Source organism: Macaca fascicularis, chromosome 1, assembly GCF_037993035.2.
Source record: "Macaca fascicularis isolate 582-1 chromosome 1, T2T-MFA8v1.1".
Classification (NCBI taxonomy): domain Eukaryota; kingdom Metazoa; phylum Chordata; class Mammalia; order Primates; family Cercopithecidae; genus Macaca; species Macaca fascicularis.
In genome coordinates, this window is record NC_088375.1 from 163,828,836 (window position 1) to 163,849,289 (window position 20,454).

The 20,454-nt window shown below is 36.2% G+C and overlaps 1 protein-coding gene across 3 annotated transcripts in view; it reads left to right on the forward strand.

Annotated features, from left to right (window-relative positions):
* PTGER3 (prostaglandin E receptor 3) overlaps nt 1-19,422 on the forward strand; it is a 217,126-nt gene extending 197,704 nt beyond the window's left edge. The window contains exons 3-4 of one of the 3 annotated variants that reach the window (XR_010577805.2): nt 2,875-3,066; nt 5,165-5,591. Coding sequence is in view for 2 of the 3 variants with exons in the window: in XM_065520241.2 (XP_065376313.1) it covers nt 18,760-18,867 (108 nt within the window). In the remaining variant the exon portion in view is untranslated. Of the gene's footprint in view, nt 1-2,874; nt 3,067-5,164; nt 5,592-18,759 lie in introns of those variants that run through there. The other 2 variants (XM_065520241.2, XM_005543036.5) reach the window with 2 other exon arrangements.
* Nucleotides 19,423-20,454: the final 1,032 nt, after the last annotated feature.

The window sequence follows — 20,454 nt, forward strand, 5'->3', positions numbered from 1 at the left end:
AAAATATAAAATTTTGTTTAATAAAGCAATAAAGCAGAATACATAAGCAGAAATTATCCCCATCAAACTGGCCTCAATTTATGTGCTGCGAATGATGAGTATGTTTCTACTACTATTGCAACTGTAGTCATGAATTATTTGTGAACAAGGGCCGAGAATATATAGTTTAGGTTATATTAAAATTGCACTTAAGAAAATATTTTCCTTTGGGAGGCTGAGGTGGATCACAAGGTCAGGAGATCAAGACCATCCTGGCTAACATGGTGAAACCTCATCTCTACTAAAAATACAAAAAATTAGCTAGGCGTGGTGGCAGGCGCCTGTAGTCCCAGCTACTCGGGAGGCTGAGGCAGGAGAATGGTGTGAACCCGGGAGGCGGAGCTTGCAGTGAGCCGAGATCACGCCACTACACTCGAGCCTGGGTGACAGAGTGAGACTCTATCTCAATCAATCAATCAATCAATCAATAAAAATAAGTGAAATCCAAACACAAGAAATCCATACTAATCCATATCAAAATAAAAAGAAAACTAAGAACAAAAAATCTTGAAAGCACCAAGAAATAAATGACACCTTAACTATCAGGGGAAAAAACAATTTGAGTGACAGTGGATTTCTCATCAGAATTCACAATGATCAGAAGGAAATGGCACAACAAATTTCAAGTCCTGAAAGAAAAGAACTGTCAAACCCAAATTTTGAATCTGGCAACATTTTCCTTCAGAAATGAAAAGGAAATAAATGCATTTTCAGATTAATGAAAATTAAGAGAAGTTTTCACAAGCCACATACATTAAAACAATGGCTAAAGAAACCCCTTGAAAGCGAATGGAAATGATTAAAGAAGGAATCTTAAAACATCAAGAACAACAAATATAAGTAATACAAAAGACGTTCCTTCTGCTCTTGTGTGTTCTAAATTTAGTTTAGTAGTCAAAACTAAAAGTACAATATTTTCCGATATGAATCTAAATGTATGTAGAGAAAATATTTAACACAACAATATTATAAATGGGTTGGGGAGATGGGTACAGAGACTTAAAAGAAGGCAAGTTTTCTACATTGGACATAAATTGGTAAAATATTAACACCAACAAATCTTTGTGGTGGTGGAAGAATTCCATATCTTGCTTCTAGCGGTTGTTACAGGAATGCATACATATAAAAAAATGGCATAGAACTATACACCACATTGTACCAATGTCAATTTCCCAGTTTTGACGTTGTACTATAGTTAATGTAAGATGTAACCCCTGGGAGAAAATAAGTGAAGGGTGCCCAAGAACTATCCATTTTGCAAATTATGAATCCACAACTATTTCAAAATAAAAAGTAAAAAAAAGTAAACTTTTAAAAAATTCTTATTAAGTCACATTCTGAAACACCTTCTAACCTTAAAAAATTGAAAAACAAAAACCATAATAAAGAGTTGGTATAAAATTACAGAGCAAATGTCTTCAGTAATTGATTGTTTTGCTTCAGTTAAGTTTTGGATCATCATTTGTGACCTATTTGAATTGGGGAAATGCAATTCTGTTTTGATGCTGTTACTATCAATGTCCATTTTTTTTCTTTTTTGTTAGATGGAGTTTCGCTTTTGTTGCCCAGGTTGGAGTGCAATGGTGCAATATCGACTCACTGCAACTTCCACCTCAGCGGCTCAAGTGATTCTCCTGCCTCAGCCGACCAAGTGGCTGGGATTACAGGCGCCTGCCACCATACCCAGCTAACTTTTTTGTACTTTTTTTATGTCTTCAATAATTGCATTGTATAAAAGCTAATGAGTTATCTTGGCTGGGTCATAAAGATAACTGACAACTTTGTTAACAGCTCCTAAATAAAAATATTATTTATAATCTTCAGCTATCAGGGTATAGTGATAAACACCTTAGAAGTCTACAAGCATTTTTTCTCTTTCAGAGAAGTGAAAAAACTAGCATAAGAGTCTCTGGATCTCTTAGTGGCACAACTAGATAGTGGCATCAAGCTGTGAAACATCCAGGGCATATTACCAAACTTTTTGATCTACCGTGAAAATCCTTCTTGTCCTTTTAATCGGTAGTAAACATTTTTTTGGAAACTCTGAAAGCCCATATCGCTTCTCTCAGAACTGATCACACATCCTCAATGCAACTCTGTTTGGATTATACAATCTACACTGGTCTCATTGGACTAATTAATATGATTGTCTCTCCAGATAATTGAGAATTATGACCCATAGATTCAAACTGGGTAAACTTAAGGTTCTATGTTGCCAATTGGCTACTGTTACTACTTTCGGATTTTATCAATGATGAGATATTCCAAACATACAGAAAACACCAGTTTGCTCCCTTCCTTGAATGAACAGATATTAATACTGTCATAATTGTTTCAAATTTCTTTTTCCCTAAAAATTATAAAAACTTTGATATAGACACAAAATTAAAGTAGTACTAGATATACCAATCACCGATATAAAACAGTTATCAAGATTTTGTCACATTCACAGAACCTATTTATTTATTTTTAAAATTACAATAGAAAACACATTTTAACATAACTTGTTTAACATGAAAATTATCTTGACCATTTCTAAGTGTATAGTTCAATAGTGTTAACAACAGTCAAATTGTTGTGCAGTAGATCTCTAAAAACTTTTCATGTTGCAAAACTGAAACTCTATACCCATTGAGAAACAACCCTCTATTTCCCCTTCCTCACAGCCCCTGACATCCACAATTCTGCTTTCTATTAGTTGGACCAATTTAGATGCCTTATACAGGTGAAATCATACAGTGTTGGTCTTTTTGTGATTGGCTTATTTTACTTAGTATAATGTCTTCAGGGTTCATCAATGTTATAGCACATGACAAAATTTCCTTCTCTTTTTAGGCTAACATTCCACTGTATCTATATACTCCATTCTCTGTATCCATTTATATGTCAATGGACATTTGGGTTGCTTTCACCTCTTGGCTATTGTGAATAATGCTGTAATGAACATGGATATGAAAATATATCATCAAGAGTCTGTCTTCAATTCTACTGGATATGTACCCAGAAGTGGGATTTCTGGAACATATGGTAACTGCATTTTTTAATTTCCTGAGGAAACTCTATACTGTTTTTCATGGTGGCTGTACTGTCAATTCCCATTGACAATGCACAAGAATTGCAATTTCTCCTCATTCCAATACCATTTGCTATTTTCTGTTTTTGTAACAGTGGCCATGTGTATTAGTCCATTCTCACACTGCTATAAAGAACTACATGAGACTGGGTAATTGAAGAAAAGAGGTTTGACTCACAGTTCCATAGGCTGTACAGGAGCATGTTTGGGAGGCCTCAAGAAATTTACAATTATGTCAGAATGCAAAGGGGAAGCAAGCACATTTTACCATGGTGCAGCAGGATAGAGACAGAGAGAAGGGGGAAGTGTGCCACACAACTTTAAACCATCAGATCTCATGAGACCACACTATCAGGAGAACAGCAAGGGGGAAATCTGCCCCCATGAGCCAATCACCTCCCACAAGGTCCTTCCTCTGACATGTGGGGATTACAATTTGGCATGAGATTTGGGTGGGGACACAGAACCAAACCATATCGCCACCTTGATGGGTGATATCTCAATATAGTTCTGATTTGCATTTCTCTAATGGTTAGTGACATTGAATATCTTGTCACTTGTTAGCCATTTATAAATCTTTGGAGAAATACCTGTTTGAGGCTTTTACCTATTATTTTTAACTAGGTTATTTGCTTGTCGTTAAATTATAGGCATTCTTTATATACTCTGAATATAACTCCTTATCAGATACATGATTTAGAAATATTTTCTCCCATCTAGTAGGTTACTTTTTCACTCTACTGATTGTTTCCTTTCAGGTGCAAAAGGCTTTAAGTTTGATGTACTCTCATTTGTCTATTTTTGCTTTTGTTGCCTGTGGTTTTGGTGTCATATCCAAGAAAACATTGCCAAATCCACTGTTATAAAATTTTTCTCCTGTGTTCTTATTGTAGTTTTATATTTTAAGGTCTTATGCTTAGGTCTTTAATTCATTTCGAGTTTATTTTTGTATATTGTGTAAAGTAAGGATCTGACTTCATTCTTTTACACATGGATATCCAGTTTTCTTAACACCATTTGTTAACAGTACTACCCTTTAAGACCATTGTATGGTTTTGGCACTCTTGTCAAAGATTGATTGATTGATTGATTGTGTGCACAAGGGTTTATCTGGGACCTCTATTCTATTCTATTGATCCATATGTCTGTCCTTATGTCAGTACCACACTGTTTGGATTACTGTAACTTGGGATCATTTAACCTATTTTTTAAAACATGTTTTTTCTTTTTCTTATTTGAAGTATTTTTCAGCAAATATCAGATGGTATTATTTTACCCCATCATAATTCAGTATAACTCTAAAAATTATGATCCACTACAAAACCACAATATTATTATCACTCATGTTTCTTTGGTATAATCTTACACCTGGTCTTAACCAAATGTATGGATTTTCTCAAAACTGTGTTTTTGGTTTATTTGAATTAAAATCTAAACAAGGTCCACATTTTAATATGTTTGTTTTTTAGGTCACTCTTAATTTAGAGTAGTTCTTCCTCTGCCCCCTTTTCCTCCAACCATTGACTTATAGAAATTAGTTTAGTTGTTCTATAGAATGCCTCCCATTCTGGATTTCTCTAATTCTTTATTATGTCATTTAACACTAAATGGAAATTAGCTAGTGGCTTAATTGTGTGGTCATTTAATTATAAATTTAAATTAACCTAGAACCATCATCTTTTCATGTCTGCAAGCAGTTTTTTAATCTTATCTGCAAATTGAAGATTCTGAGGACTTTTCCCACTTTCACTGGGCATTCTCACATGTCTTGCCATGTTTCCACCCAAGGAATATAGGATCTCCTTCTTTTAGTAGATGTTTGTAGAAAATTTTTTTATACCCCAAGTTTGTGGCATACATAAGTTGTCCCTATTCATTTTTCAGTATTCCTGCCACACAACTTCGTTCTTGTTCTTGTTATACTGCTGTAAGTGATTTACCACTCCTGTTCATAATCTGAAATTTATGGGAATTTATTGCCTTTGACTTTTATTTAAGACATTAACAGTGCATTCATTATTGGCTATCCTAATTGATTTGTTTGTTTTCCAGGAGGAATTGTGGGGAAATTAAAACCTGCCTTTCTGCCAGGATCACATCACTGGATGCTCCATGACTCTCTTTTTGTAAAAGAAAAAAAAAATCACAGAAACACCCCCCCGTCCCAAACTAGTCTCTTTTACTTCTTCCCCCAAGCCCACCCCCAAATATAACTGTTATCCAGAAGCTGTTATGTACTGTTTTCATACATGTTTTTGTACTTTTACTATATCTATATACATCAATTAAATTTATGTCCTATTGTTGTGAATTTATATTTGCATATACATTTTCATATTATATGTATAATTTGCATTTGTTTTTTAATTCAAAATTATGTTTCTTGAGATTTATCCATATTGAAACATAAATTTTATTGTTAATTTTAACTGCTATAGAGTATTCCATAATTTGAATAAAGCATAATTTGTTTGTACAATCTCCCGCCAAGGGAAAATTATTTCCACTCTCATCATGGCAAGGAATACTACAAAAACAAAAATTACATTCATACATGTTTGCCTGCACCCATCTGCCTGATTTTCTCTAAAATAAATATCTAGGAGTGGAAGTGCCAGGTCAAAGGGCATATGCTCTTCTTATGCCCACATACATGAGAGTTTTCCCCAAGTATATCTACATCAACATCTATGATGTTTTAATTTTCTACATCCTTGTCTGTATTCGTTTGCTTTCATGCTGCTATGAAGAAATACCCAAAACTGTGTCGTTTATAAAGGCAAGAGGATTAATTGACTTACAGTTTCACAGTTTCACATGGCTGGGGAGGTTTCATGAAACTTACAATCATGGTGGAAGGGGGAGGAAACACGCCCTTCTTCACATGGTGGCAGGAGAGAGAAATGCCAAGCAAAAGCGGGAAAAGCCCCTTATAAAACCATCAGATCTTGTGAGAATGAACTCACCATCATGAGATCAGCATAAGTATAACTGCCCCCATGATTAAATTACCTCCCACCGAGTTCCTCCTATGACAACTAGGAATTATGGGAACTAAAATTAAAGGCGAGATTTGGGTGGGGACACAGAGCCAAACCATAGCATTGTCAATGTGAAATAGTACTTTATTGTTACTCTATCATATATTTTATTGAACGAAATGTGAGGTTGAGAGCCTTTACAAGTCCTATTAATAACTTTATCTTCTTTTTCTGTGTATGGTCTGTTTATAAAATTGATAATCTCTTGGGTTTTATGTCAATCTCTTAACGATTTGTGAGGGTTTAAAAATATATTCTAGACAATGATTCTTTTTGATATTTATTAAATATAATGCATTCTTATAAAATCATCTATGAATTATTTCTCCCTTCCCCCCTCCATTCCCTTTCCTCTGCCTTCATCTCTCTCTATCTCTACATCTACCTCTACCTCTAGCTCTATCTCTAGTTATAGCTCTATCCCTATCCTTATCCCTATCCCTAACTCTACCTCTAGCTCTAGCTCTACCTTTATCTCTACATGACCTCTACCTCTACGTCTAGCTGTATGCCTACCTCCACTTCTAGTACTGGTACCAGCTCTAGCTCTACTTCTATCTCTACCTCTACCTCATCTCTATCCCTAGCTCTCTAGCTCTACCTGTAGTTCTACCTCTAGCTCTAGCTATACTTACATCTCTACCTCATCTCTATATCTAGCTCTAGTTCTAGCTCTACCTCTACATCTAACTGTAGCTCTAGCTCTACCTATCTCTAGCTCTACCTCTACATCTAACTGTAGCTCTAGCTCTACCTATCTCAATCTCTATCTCTATCTCTATCTCTATCTCCATAACCATTTCTCTCCCTACAGTTCAGGTTTTGTTCTTGGAAACAGCCTGGGAAACAGGAAGTTTACTAAAATTTCCATTTTCCCAAATCTCCATCTCTAACCACACCTCACCCCTACTACCACCACACAGATTTCTTCATGGAACATCCCTTGTTTATGAAGCATTGACACTTATGCAAACAGGTATTAAAAGTACAAGTGTCTGGCCAGGCATGGTGGCTCATGCCTGTAATTCCAGCACTTTGGGATATGGATCACAAGGTCAGGAGATCAAGACCGTGCTGGCTAACATAGTGAAACCCTGTCTCTACTAAAAACACAAAAAATTAGCCGGGCGTGGTGGCAAGCGCCTGTAGTCCCAGCTACTCGGGAAGCTGAGGCAGGAGAATCACTTGAACCCGGGAGACGAAGGTTGCAGTGAGCCATGATCACCACTGCACTCCAGCATGGACGACAGAGCAAGACTCCATCTCAAAAACAAAACAAAACAAAACAAAAAACAGTAGAAGTGTCCTGCCTTTATGGACTACCTGTTTGTCAAATATGATCACATTCCATAAATTAGTTTTAAGTTCAGCTGTGGTTTCCCTCCTTTCAGCATGCATATTATCTCTTCCCCTCCTCTGGACCTTTCCTATCCATGTCTTTACTAGGATTATTACATATCTGGTGAGTGCTGTAAACAAAATGTTATGTGTGCAATTAATGCTAATTTGGATGATAGGAAACAAAAATGTTAATTCTAATTACTTTTCAAACATAGCTCATGCATTAATAAGAGAATCTGATGTCACTTCAAGATGATTTGGTTGAGATGATAATGCTAATTTATTGAAATGAGTGGGTGTCATAATCAGTTTGGAAAAAAAGAGAAACATTTCTAAGACATACCAGATCATATTAATACATCACCTCCACACACAAAATTGGTGTTAACATACAAATTCCTCTGGTGCATTCACTAGATCTCAATATTTAAGGAGGCATTGCTTCCTTAAATATTGAGATCTAGTGAATGCACCTTTTAAAACTGTAATATATAGGTCAGAGGGTTTTTTGTTTGTTTTGTTTTCCTATCGTTCTCTTTGACTTTTAACATAGACTAGAGAAATAAAGGCACATGCAAATGCATAGATTTATTTAGATTTCAATTGAAATTTTTCACTATGCTTATTATTTTTAAACACAGGCATCTGCTTGGCTTCATGGGCAAAGCCCTGAATTTCATTCTCTTCTTACTGAAGTTCTTGAAATGGAAGTAATACTTTAATATTCAATAATTATAGCCCAAGAAGGATGGTAACATACAAGTGTAAGTATTATACATCAAAGAATAAATTTTTTACAAGAAAATGCATTATATTAAGAATCATAGAAGTTTTCACTCATAATAACAAATATGGAAGAAAAAATAGCTTGCAATAAACATACCCAGTCCATATTTGTATCCAATATGTTTTTTCTCTAAAGCAGAATTACAACATAAAAACAAAATTTAGATTCCAAATGGTATATCATATTAGAGAGAAAAATAGTAGCAAATGAACAGTTTAAAACTGTCCAAAAATATCAGTAATTTGAAAAATGACAAGCATTCTTCAAAGTTCTAGGCCACCCAATTATTTCAATAAAACAAATTGTCTTGGAGAAAGGCTCATAAACTGAGCCATTCATTAGTTTATTTTTGTATCATGAGGGAGTTAGCCTGGGACTGGCAAAATCCTATCTTGCTTGAAAAGTAAATCCTTGGATTAGGGTTCTGTGCAACAAAAAATGCAAAAGGCTAATAATTTTACTTTAAAATTTTATGATTATTAATTTTCATTCTGTTAGCCTACATCACAATTAAAAGAAATAAACCATTTTGGTGGTTTGTGCCTGATTTTTCCCAAATTTCTTTGTTTTCTTGCTTTTTTTAATATTAAGCATAATATTTCTATTAGCTTCAGTGTGTACTCTTTATTACAAATTCTTAATGTCTGGATTTACTAAATAATTAAAACCATTCTTGCAAATGTCCAATATAAGAGTCAGTAGGTAAACTTCTTGCTTCATACCTTTTCCCAAAAACTTTTATTTTCAAGTAAAACTGATTCTTATTTGCTTTTAATTTACCAGCCACAAGCTTGATATCATTTAATTAGCTAGTTAATAAAGCTTTGTATTAAATCTTTGTATACACAATGATTTATTTGGGACTTAAATTTTGAATTCTTTCCTCCTTAAATTAATAAAATTTTGAGTTTCTGTTTTAATCTTCAAATATTTCCATTTGTTTTTTAAACAAGCCTGAATTAAAGGAATGACTGAAATAAATGCCATTTTTTCTCTTACATGATCATACTATTAAAACTATAAAGTTTACACATCAAAATAAAAAGATAACTAAAGACAAAATAAAAAATTGTGAAAGCACCAATAAATAAATGATGTCTTACCTATCAGGGGAAAAATCTTATGGACTCTCCAAAAGAAAGAGTAGTAGCTCCTCTAAGTTCCCTGAAGGATAATAATCTGTGACACTACAGTAGATACTCAGACATAAAGTAGTTCCAAGAACAAAGACTATTGTCTGTCAAGCGCTGCTTATTTTCATTACAGCCAGGATTATATTCAAAAGGTATATTTGTAATACATTAGCCACAATCTAATTGTGCTACCACTGGAGAGCTGCTCAGTGTCTAGTTCATCACACAGTAGGGAATTGAAGTTGAGTTCATTCTTTTTGAAGGTTGATATAGTTTGGTTGTGTCCTCACCCAAATCTCATATCCAATTCCTACATGTTGTGGGAGGAACCCCGTGGAAGGCAACTGAATCATGGGGGCAAGTCTTTCCTATGCTGTTCTCATGATAGTAAGCCTCATGTGATCTGATGGTTTTAAAAATGAGAGTTCCCTGCACAAGCTCTCTGCCTGCTGCCATCCACGTAAAACATGACTTGTTCCTCCTTGCCTTCTGCCATGATTGTGAGGCTTCCCTAGCCACATGGAACTGTAAGTCCAGTAAACCTCTTTCTTTTGTAAATTGCCCAGTCTCGGGTATGTCTTTATCAGCAGTGTGAAAGCGGATTAATACAAAAGTCTAATCAGAGTTGGATTTGTGTTGCTTTTGTTTGTAATACTCTGCTACGACTGAACACAAGGAGGTCCAGTTTTTTCCATGTTACTAGCTTTTTCACCTCTTTTCCACAATAGCACAAATTCATGCTAGAAGTTAACCGTGTGGCCATGAGAGCTTGTCTATACCATGATCTCCAAAAAACTGACTTTAATTCTTCTTATCTTTCCTACCAATATACCTACCATTGCTTTCCTCTTCAAACCTCAACTATTTAATCAGTGGATTCAGCTTTAACCTTGTCACCTTATATGTACACGGACATTTTTACATGTTTTACACGAAACAAGTAGAGCATGAGTTAAGTAAATAAGTGTGTGTGTATGATGCACATGTGTATGCAGAAAACTGTAATCTCAATTTACTATTATTATCTAGGGCAATTAGAGAGGTGGTCAAGCACAGGTAACAAAAGGGTTTAACAGAAAACAGATAATATATGCCTTTAGGGAAGAAAGGATTACAAATTTCACACTGGTCAAAATTGAAATTTCATAGAATAAACATCTGCAGTTTATGCTAAAAGTTGCATGAAAGGGTTAGAATATGATATTATTATAGGTAGATTTCAACCTTTGGTTGCAGCTGGCTGAGGGGGCTGCTGGCAACAGCTGTTATTTGGGTGCCCCAGTTGACTGCTCCCAGAATACCCACAGCAGTTACAGGCTGGGAGGAGGAGGCAGGTGCTATCAGATGACTGCTCAGGAATGTGCCCTAAAGGGAACACTATTTAGCATGCAGGAGACGTGTCATGTGACTTTCTTTGGAGGGTGATTTTAAAGAGTTGTCTGCAACTAATGATGTCTGTGATCTGTACAGAGGTCATCTTCAATAACTTCTCTTCCTGTAAACAGGAAAAGGAATGCTGGGAAATAGGTAAGAGAGAAAACAAGAGGGAGCCCCAGTCACTTTTGGACCTAGTAGCCAATGTGGCACTGCTTGCTATCCCTGGAGCTAAGTTTTAGTAATCCTTAGATATTGTCAGTCTACTTTGTTTAGAAATTGAACTTCAACACAATGAACACTAGTGAGGTTGGGTGCTGCAGCCAAAAAGCTTAGGATTTGAAGGTATCCTAAGAATCCATCTTCACTACTTCACAGCTTTGTGACACTGATCTCATCATATAACTTACCTACGTGTTATTATCCCAATTTGCAAAATGGTGATTATAATAACTGCCTCAATACATTAATATAAAGATGAAATAAGGAAACATGTAAGGTGTCTGGCATATATTAGATGCTCAATATTTGTGGTTCCTTTTTCATCATGTTGTAGGCTAATTGAACCCAATCTTTCTACCCTCAGAGACTGAGTTGGGTATTAGAAGACATTCACACGTTTATGTTAGGAATCAACTCACTCCATCCACAATGGCCATCCATGCTGTTCCTTAAACATGGTAGGCATTATTCTACCTTATGGCAATGGATCTGGCTGTTCCCTCCTCTGAACCTTCTCCCAAGTATGCATATGAACTGACTCACTTCCTTCAACTCTTCACTTAAAGGTATTCTTCTCATTGAGGTTTACCCTGACAACCCAGTTAATATTGTAACCTGTACATGGCCCTCTTCACTGCTCCCTCATTGCCATACTCCTGAGTCCCCTTACCATGCTCCTTTACTTTAAAAAAAAAAAAAATACATTTATTGCCTTCTAGCACTTAATAAAATTTTTAAATTACATTTACTGATTATTCTTTGTTTTTCCCCAGAAGACTGTTGTATTAGTCTATTTTTATGCTGCTGATAAAGACATACCCAAGGCTGGGAAGAAAAAGAGGTTTAATTGGATATACAGTTCCACATGGCTGAGGAGGCCTCAGAATCACGGCAGGAGGTGAAAGGCACTTCTTACATGTAGGTGGCAAGAAAAAGATAAGAAGGATGCAAAAGCAGAAAACCCTGATAAGACCATCAGATCCTGTGAGACCTATTCACTGCCATGAGAACAGTATGAGGGAAACCGCCCCCATCATCCAAATGATCTCCCACGGAGTCCCTACAACAACATGGAGGAATTATGGGAATACAATTCAAGATGAGATTTGGGTGGGGACGCAGAACCAAACCATATCATTCTATCCCTGGCCCCTCCAAATCTTATGTCCTCACATTTCAAAACCAATCATGCCTTCCCAACAGTCTGCCAAACTCTTAACTCATTTCAGCATTAACCCAAAAGTCCACAGTCCAAAGTCTTACCTGAGACAAGCAAGTCCCTTCCGCCTACAACCCTGTAAAATCAAAAGCAAGCTAGTTATTTCCTAGATACAATAGAATTACAGGTATTGGGTAAATACAGCCATTCCAAATGGGAGAAATTAGCCAAAACGAAGGTGTTACAGGGCCCATACAAGTCCAAAATCCAATGGGGAAGTCAAATTCTAAAGCTCCAAAATGATCTCCTTTGATTTCATGTCTCACATTCAGGTCATGCTGATGCAAGAAGTAGGTTCTCATAGTCTTGAGTAGCTCTGCCCCAGTGGCTTTGCAGGGTATATACCCTCTTCAGGCTGCTTTCATGGGCTAGAGTTGAGTGTCTGTGGTTTCTCCAGGCACACAGTACAAGCTGTTGTTGGATCTACCATTCTGGGGTCTGGAGGACAGTGGCCCTCTTCTCACAGCCCCACTAGGCAGTGCCCCAGTAGGGACTCTGTGTGAGGGCTCTGACACATTTCCCTTCTGTACTGCCCCAGCAGAGGTTCTCCATGAAGGCCCCACTCCTGCAGCAAGCTTTTGCCTGGGCATCCAGGCATTTCCACACATCTTCTGAAATCTAAGTGGAGGTTCCCAAACCTCAATTCTTGACTTCTGTGCACCTGCAGGCTCAACATCAGATGGAAGCTGCCAAGGTTTGGGGCTTGCACCCTCTGAAACCATGGGCCGAGCTGTACCTTGGCCCCTTTTAGTGGCTAGAATGGCTTGGATGCAGAGCACCAAGTCCCTAGGCTGCACACAGCACAGGACTCTGGGCCTGGCTCACAAAACCATTTTTACCTCCCAGGCTTCTGGATCTGTGATTGGAGAGGCTGCCATGAAGACCTATGACATGGCTCAGAGATATTTTCCATATTGTCTTAGGGATTAACATTCAGCTCCTTGTTACTTATATAAATTTCTGCAGACAGTTTTGAACTTCTTCTCAAAAAATGGGTTTTTCTTTTCTACTGCATCATCAGACTGAAAATTTTCTGAACTGTTATGCTCTGTTTCCCTTTTAAAATGGAATGCTTTTAACAGCAACAAAGTCACCTCCTAAATGCTTTGATGCCTAGAAATTTCTTCCAACAGATACCTTAAATCATCTCTCTCTAGTTCAAAGTTCCACAAATCTCTAAGGCAGGGGCAAAATGCTGCTAGTCTCTTTGCTGAAACATAACAAGAGTCATCTTTGCTCCGGTTCCCAACAAGTTCCTCATCTCCATCTGAGACCACCTCAACCTGAACCTTATCATTCATATCACTATCAGCATTTTTGTCTAAGTCATTCAACAAGTCTCCAGGAAGTTCCAAACTTTCCCACATTTTCCTGTCTTCTTCTGAACCCTCTAAATTGTTCCAACCTCTGCCTGATACACAGTTCCAAAGTCACTTCCACATTTTTGGGTGTCTTTTCAGCAATACCCCATTCTACTGGTACCAATTTACTGTATTAGTCTGTTTTCATGCTGCTGATGAAGATATATGCAAGACTGGGAAGAAAAAGAGGTTCAATTGGACTTATAGTTCCACATGTCTGGGGAGGCCTCAGAATCATAGTGGGAGGTGAAAGGCACTTCTTACATGGCAGCAGCAAGAAAAAAAATTAGGAGGATACAAAAGCAGAAACCCCTAATAAAACCATCAGATCTCATGAGATTTATTCACTACCTTGAGAACAGTGTGGGGGAAACCACCCCCATGATTCAAGTTATCTACCACCGGGTCCCTCCCACAACACATGGGAATCATGGGAGTACAATTCAAGATGAGATTTAGGTGGAGACACAAAGCCAAACCATATCAACTGTATACTCAATAAGGGTTTAAAATCTTTATTCACTTCACTGATGTGTCCCAAGCACCTGTTTCCTTGTTGGTAGTTAGGGCAGAATAAATATTTTTTCATGAATGAATGCACTGAGGCATTTCAGAAAACATCAATCTATAGTGTTTAGGAATTGACTATGACCTGAATTAACATGCTTTGTTCACCTCCCATCCCCAGATACTAGAGTGTAGTAAGTATGACATGTATAGTAGAATGAGTAAAAAAATAATGGATTCAGGCACAACACTGCCTCCCATGAGGCTAGGGAATTACCCAGACTCAGACAAAATTCATTACCATCATTCTCTTCTTTATGAACCTGACAACCAAACATAATGGTTTAGGAATTTTTTCTGTTAAATATATTTGATTGATGTTATACCAGAAGGTCAACATAATGTGGAAAATATTATCTACTGCCCTTGAGTCAAGGACTCTGATGTACATCATGGTGAATATTTATGCTTACTATGTCATTTCAAGTTTGAAAGTTGACATTTAAATTACAATAATGTCCCTTATTTTTGTAACACAAGAGCAATAGAAAGAAGGTCAGTTGTACCTTATCAGTGGAGAGTGCTACCTTGCTCCCGTGTCATTTTGAGCTTTGCTGAGCAGGAAACTGGCTTCTAATCTCATGGAGTGATCCTATGTACTTCACCCAATTGAAGAAACACAACTGATTAAGTCTTTCCTAAAAAGCTATTCTTTGTTCTTGAAAGTTTCTGCTCTACATAGTAGCAAGGCGGCATTATCTAGTAACAACCTTAAGAAAACACACCTTCTCAACACTCAAAATGAAAATACTCAGGATTTGTATACAGTCAAATCCAAAGTGAAAAATACTTTAGAGTCATGTTATTTGGGGGAGTGGAGACAATAAGACATAAAATAAGGAGGGCTAAATGTTATAAAAACAAGATAGAAAGTTTACAGTAATCTTAGTAAATTTCTGTCAAGAGAGCTGCAATTCAGATATGCTGCATTCTCATTCGACCTTTATTTACCTCTACTCCCAGTCATTAAAATGATGGTCTTTCTCCTGAGATGTTCTGTAATGGAACTTTGGGACATATTAATCTGATTTCACACAATTGTTGTGTTCAGTTATCTGTACTCAATGTGTCATACATGCCTGAACAACCAGACATCAAACAAAGGCTTTATGTGATGCTAGTATGTGGTCTTGCCTTGTAACAATGCATTTATGTGCCTTTGTCTTTTCTCCTGGAATTAAGACAGCTAAAGATTTCACAAGTGGCACCTAAGAATGATACCCTAGGGAAGCACTGGGCCTGTTTATATTCCACTTCATCATGAACACAGTCATTCACGTATTTGATCACACAGGGTAAAGGAGATATGCAATACTTTTCTGAAACAATGTGAAGACAGGAGAATAAATCAAACATTCTGGTAAACAATTCATGTCCTCAAAAACATGTTTTAATGTGTGCAACTGTCTTTAAGTGCTCCAAACCCAGACATCTTACTTTAGAGTCAGAGCTCCCAAGTGGCAGACAAAAGCACCAACTTGCTCATGATTCATTCTAACCTTTTTACATAAAACTGGAAGTGGGAACCACAGTCAAAGAATAAGAAAGCTGATCCAGAATTTACCACTGTAAATTATTCAGCTAAAAAATATTACATAAATGCATGCAGAAGTCAGGAAGAAGAAATCAAAACATAAGATCATAATCCCCGTAGTATGCTGTCAAACATGAGTGAACAAAGATTGTTGGTTCTATGTAGAGATACTATACTGAATGGAAGACGTGAAAAGCTGTCTGCTCCTAAGACTCTGATAACATAAGTATCAAAGAATGATAAATGGACTGGATGATTAGTGCTAAAAGGAACTTTTAATAACATCTAATGCAAATCCAGTAATTTTACAGAGGCTTTAAATAGATTTGGAAAAGTTGAATAATGTGCTCTCAATCCATAATTAGTTGATACTGATGAATATACCGGAAAAACAGAACAAACCATCTTTGCCATTGAGGTGTATCTGTCTTATTAGGTTTAACTAATATATTCAGACATCAGGTCATGTGATACCTAATGCTTGAACTGGTCAGGTGTTGCACTTCGTTCCCAGAATTGATAGATGGTTGTTATTGCATTCTGCCATTGCCTTTGTTATCATAGTAATTATAATGCCCTATTTACTTCAGCTAGAGGATTAATGTTTCAGGATATCTTTTCTTCTGTCTAGACATAGATTATTTGTATAAATACTCTATAAAATGGAGTTCCCAGGTTTTGTTCCTACTCAGTTATTCTGCTTTCTATCTTGCAATTAACTACAAAAAGGTGAATACATAGCACTGAGAATGAGGCAAACCAAGGGCCTGCCATCAGGTGATTTTAAACATTGAGCATTGGCATAGTAATTAAACTCAACCAACTGTAGAGTTAATAAAAATACAGATCCAGATTGCTAGTCAACTATTTCAGATGCATGGTTCTGGTTACACAGTGAAAACCTAGGAACTTTAAGGACACTATAGAGGTTGCTGCAGCCAGTTTAGTCAACACCTTACAAATCACTACAGCTGAAAGGGCTGAGAATAATCTAGTAGACAATTCTCACTCAAGGTCAGAAAGATAATTAACAGCTGGACTGGAACAGCTACCAAGAATTTCTCACACTAGACCAGGAATCTCTCCAAACAACGCTAACCTTGAAGATAATGTAACTTTGAAAGAAATTTGTACATAGTTGTCTTAGTTCTGTGCAATATTTAAGTGGCCCCACATAATTTCAAATAAATCCTGGTTGAAGTTGCCTGAATCTTGATTTGTGTTGAACCTACAAGTTATTTACAAGTTTTAAAACTACTGAGTTAGGTTTTCTTTTGTATGTTTATTTAAGAAAATGGAGAACAAATAGCCCCAAACTTCAAACTGTTCATGCTGAATAATTGGACATTATATATTAAGGACACAGGAGGTATGAGAATTCCTCAGCTACAGTCAGTAGCAAATGTGTTGGACTAACTGAAAGATTTAGAACTAAGTACAAGGCAAGAGAGAGAGAGGATAAGGAAGGAAAGCTAAGGAAGTAACTTTTTCTTACAAAACTCCTCTAAAGTACTCTTTTTATAACAGGTCTTGCCAGAACTTAGATAAACCAGAATGACTATGTTATTCTTCCAGAAAACTGTTTATGAATCAGTCTGCTACTTTCTACCCCACCAAAAAAAAAAAAAAAAAAAAAAAAAAAAATTCACAGTACTTCAGCACTGAGGGGATTAGTGGCTGAACAATCTCCTTCAGAGTGCTGCCCACTTAATTTGTTAAAGGACAAAGTAGTTGAATCATCTTACTCGCTGAATCTAGAGGAAAAATACTGTCACTTCTTTATTGTTGTCATTTTGCAGTGTTTATTATGTCATAAAATGTTAGGCTTTGAAGTCCCAATCTGACTGTTTAGAGCAGGGATCTCCTGCCAACTGCATGATGTCATCAAATAAGCAAACATAATAAACACAATTAACAGAGCAAATATTTATCAAGTCACTGGAATTTAAAAGTTGTTTGTTATAGCTACTAGTGTTACTTACCCTGACTTATGCACAAAGGAAAATAGTTTCATTTCAAATAGGTAGTTTTTCTCCCAAATAGCCGTACATATTTTTTACCAATATTTTATTCTCTTCTTCTGTATACCTAGAGAATGTGATTATTGTCTTCCTTGAAATTGAATAAAGTATTGTGACTAGATCTAGCCAATAAATTGTAAATGAAAATTATTAGGTTGGTGCAAAAATAATTGTGGTTTTTTCTATCACTTTTAATATGTGTGACTATGTTTGTGGATATCTCATGTTCAATTATCCAGGCTTTCTTTTGGTAATTGAGACAGTTTCATGTTCTAAATGTTGCGGCTACCACATAGTAAAGCCCCTGTTGGTCTGGGTTTCTGAGTGACTCTAGAGTTGAGTCCCATGTCAACCAAAAATAGTTACATAATTTGAGTAGAAAATAAGGTTATATTGTGTTAAGCTGCTGAGATTTTCAGTTTATCATAGTGTAACTTACCCTATCCAATATATATGACACATGGGATAAAAAGTATATATGTATATATTTGCATATGTGTTTATATATGTATATAAGCATCTATGTATATATGTACATGTATATATGTACATATGTATGCATATACACATGCATATACATATATGTACATACATACACAAGTTTATGTATGTGTATGTACACAGACACATAAGTACATATAAAAGTGTATTAGTCAGAATATGCATGTATATATATATGCATACATGCACATATATAATATGATTACTAAATTGTTGCATAAAGAATTCTGATAATATATTAGTGCTTTATTTTACAGAAACGTTTCTCAATTATGTCTTTAAAAGAAAACAGTGTTCAACAATTTAGGTTACCTTTTATAACATTATACCAAAAAGCAAGCAAACCATAGCCTAGATGGCAATCTCTGCTGGAGGTTCTGCAGGTGCTAATTGTACCCCTTGATCTTTTTACATTTTAACTAGTATGAAAATAAACACAAAAAATATGTGGAATTGTGAGTCTCAAAATATTAGCTTTTCACCCTAAACGTGAGTTTTTCTACTTTGCACTACCTAATATGAACTGACTCATCCTTCTACTTACAGGGAGATCCGCTGGAGGACTGCGGGCTTCCCTCCACAGAGCTAAAAATACTCTGCTCTAGTGAGTTGACTGCATGGAGGAGTAAGCAGAGGAAAACAGGCACCGCTTGAGGACATGTTGGAGAGGGAGCAAGAGGCTGCTGCTGGCATCACAATGATACTGACCTCATCCTTAGGAGAAGTAGAAAACAGGGCAATCGGGAAGACAGACTCCTGGGGTTCTTCCAATATTGTTTCCTCCTGGAGAGAATCAGAAATTCCTTTTTTAGCTATGAAATTTTAAGAAGTTGATTAATGTGCTTTCTCTTCCACCCACAACAACCTTGTATGAGTCTTCTACATCTTTGCCATTATTACGATTCAACATTAAAAACTGTGTCCTCTGACTAAAGAGACATGATGACTAAGTGTTTGTGTTGTTCTGAATTGGATACTGAAACAGAAAAAGAATACGAGTAGGAAAACGGATAAAATTTTAACAAAATCTGAAGTTTAGTTGATAGGAATGTACTGATGTTAATTTCTTAGTTTTGATAAACATACCATGGTTATATAAAATGTTAACATTTGGGGCCACTGGATGAAGGATACGTAAAAACTCTGTACTACTTTTGCAACTCTTCTGTAAATCTAAAATTATTTCAAAATAAAAGTTTAAAAGAAAAATATTTTTATTTTACAGGATGGGGAGCACAATCATTAGAAGTTTATCTTACGAATAGAAAAGTCATGGCAAAGGCTGCCTTTGTAATATTACTTAATATTACTTCAACAAAAAGTAATATTGTTTGGTAAACAAAGGCAAAGTGAATTAGGCGGGATGAACCTAAAGAGATATTTTGGAGCTCCTCTTTTAATATTCTGACTTAAGTATAATAATAATACACTTCTTGTAATGCTCTGTGACTTTGAATATAATGGGAGGCAGGTTTGCCCTAAGCAGTATCCAGCTTGAGATTTCCTTAGTGATTTTGGAGGTCCAAGATGTTTTCTTTTCACAGTTCAATGAATAAGAAAAGGAGCAAATATATAAAAAAAGCTGACCTACTGTATGTGGCTGACTTCTCATAATTTTGTGAATCCTAAAAGGCATTCTTTCTTACTTTGTTCCCAGCTTCCTTTCATCTGAGAAAGTTCTTAAATACCTAGTATCCAAGAGTCTTATCTACCCTTCTCAACCTCTAGATGAACAGGGGGTCTTAAAGTTTCATCCTCACCATTCCTTCGGGGGGGTCTATAGACATATGCAGTTACCCTGGCTGGATGAAGCACTGGGTATTAACTCAGTTAACCTCAATTAACCTCAGTGTTCCGCACTGCAATTAACCTCAGTGTTCATGTAATAGATATGGGTTGGTCATTTAATTTCAATAACAAACAACCTCGTGAAAGTCAAAACTGGAGGAAAAAATGGTTAATAGCTTTGGAATTAGAAAGAACTAGATTTAAATAGCAGATGTGTCACTTTCTAGCCAGCTTCTATTAAGCAAAAATTTTATCAGATTCTGAGTCCGTTTGTCTGTAAGACTGCAATAGCCCACCTACAAGGTTGTTGTGAGATTTAAATGACACAGGATATGTAAAATAGTTCCTGGGATTAAGTAGGGTATCTCAATATATTGGTTCTACAATATATTGTAGAAGGATAGTATGATATATGATAGTAGGACAGCTTGAAAGTATGACCGTCAAGTTGGA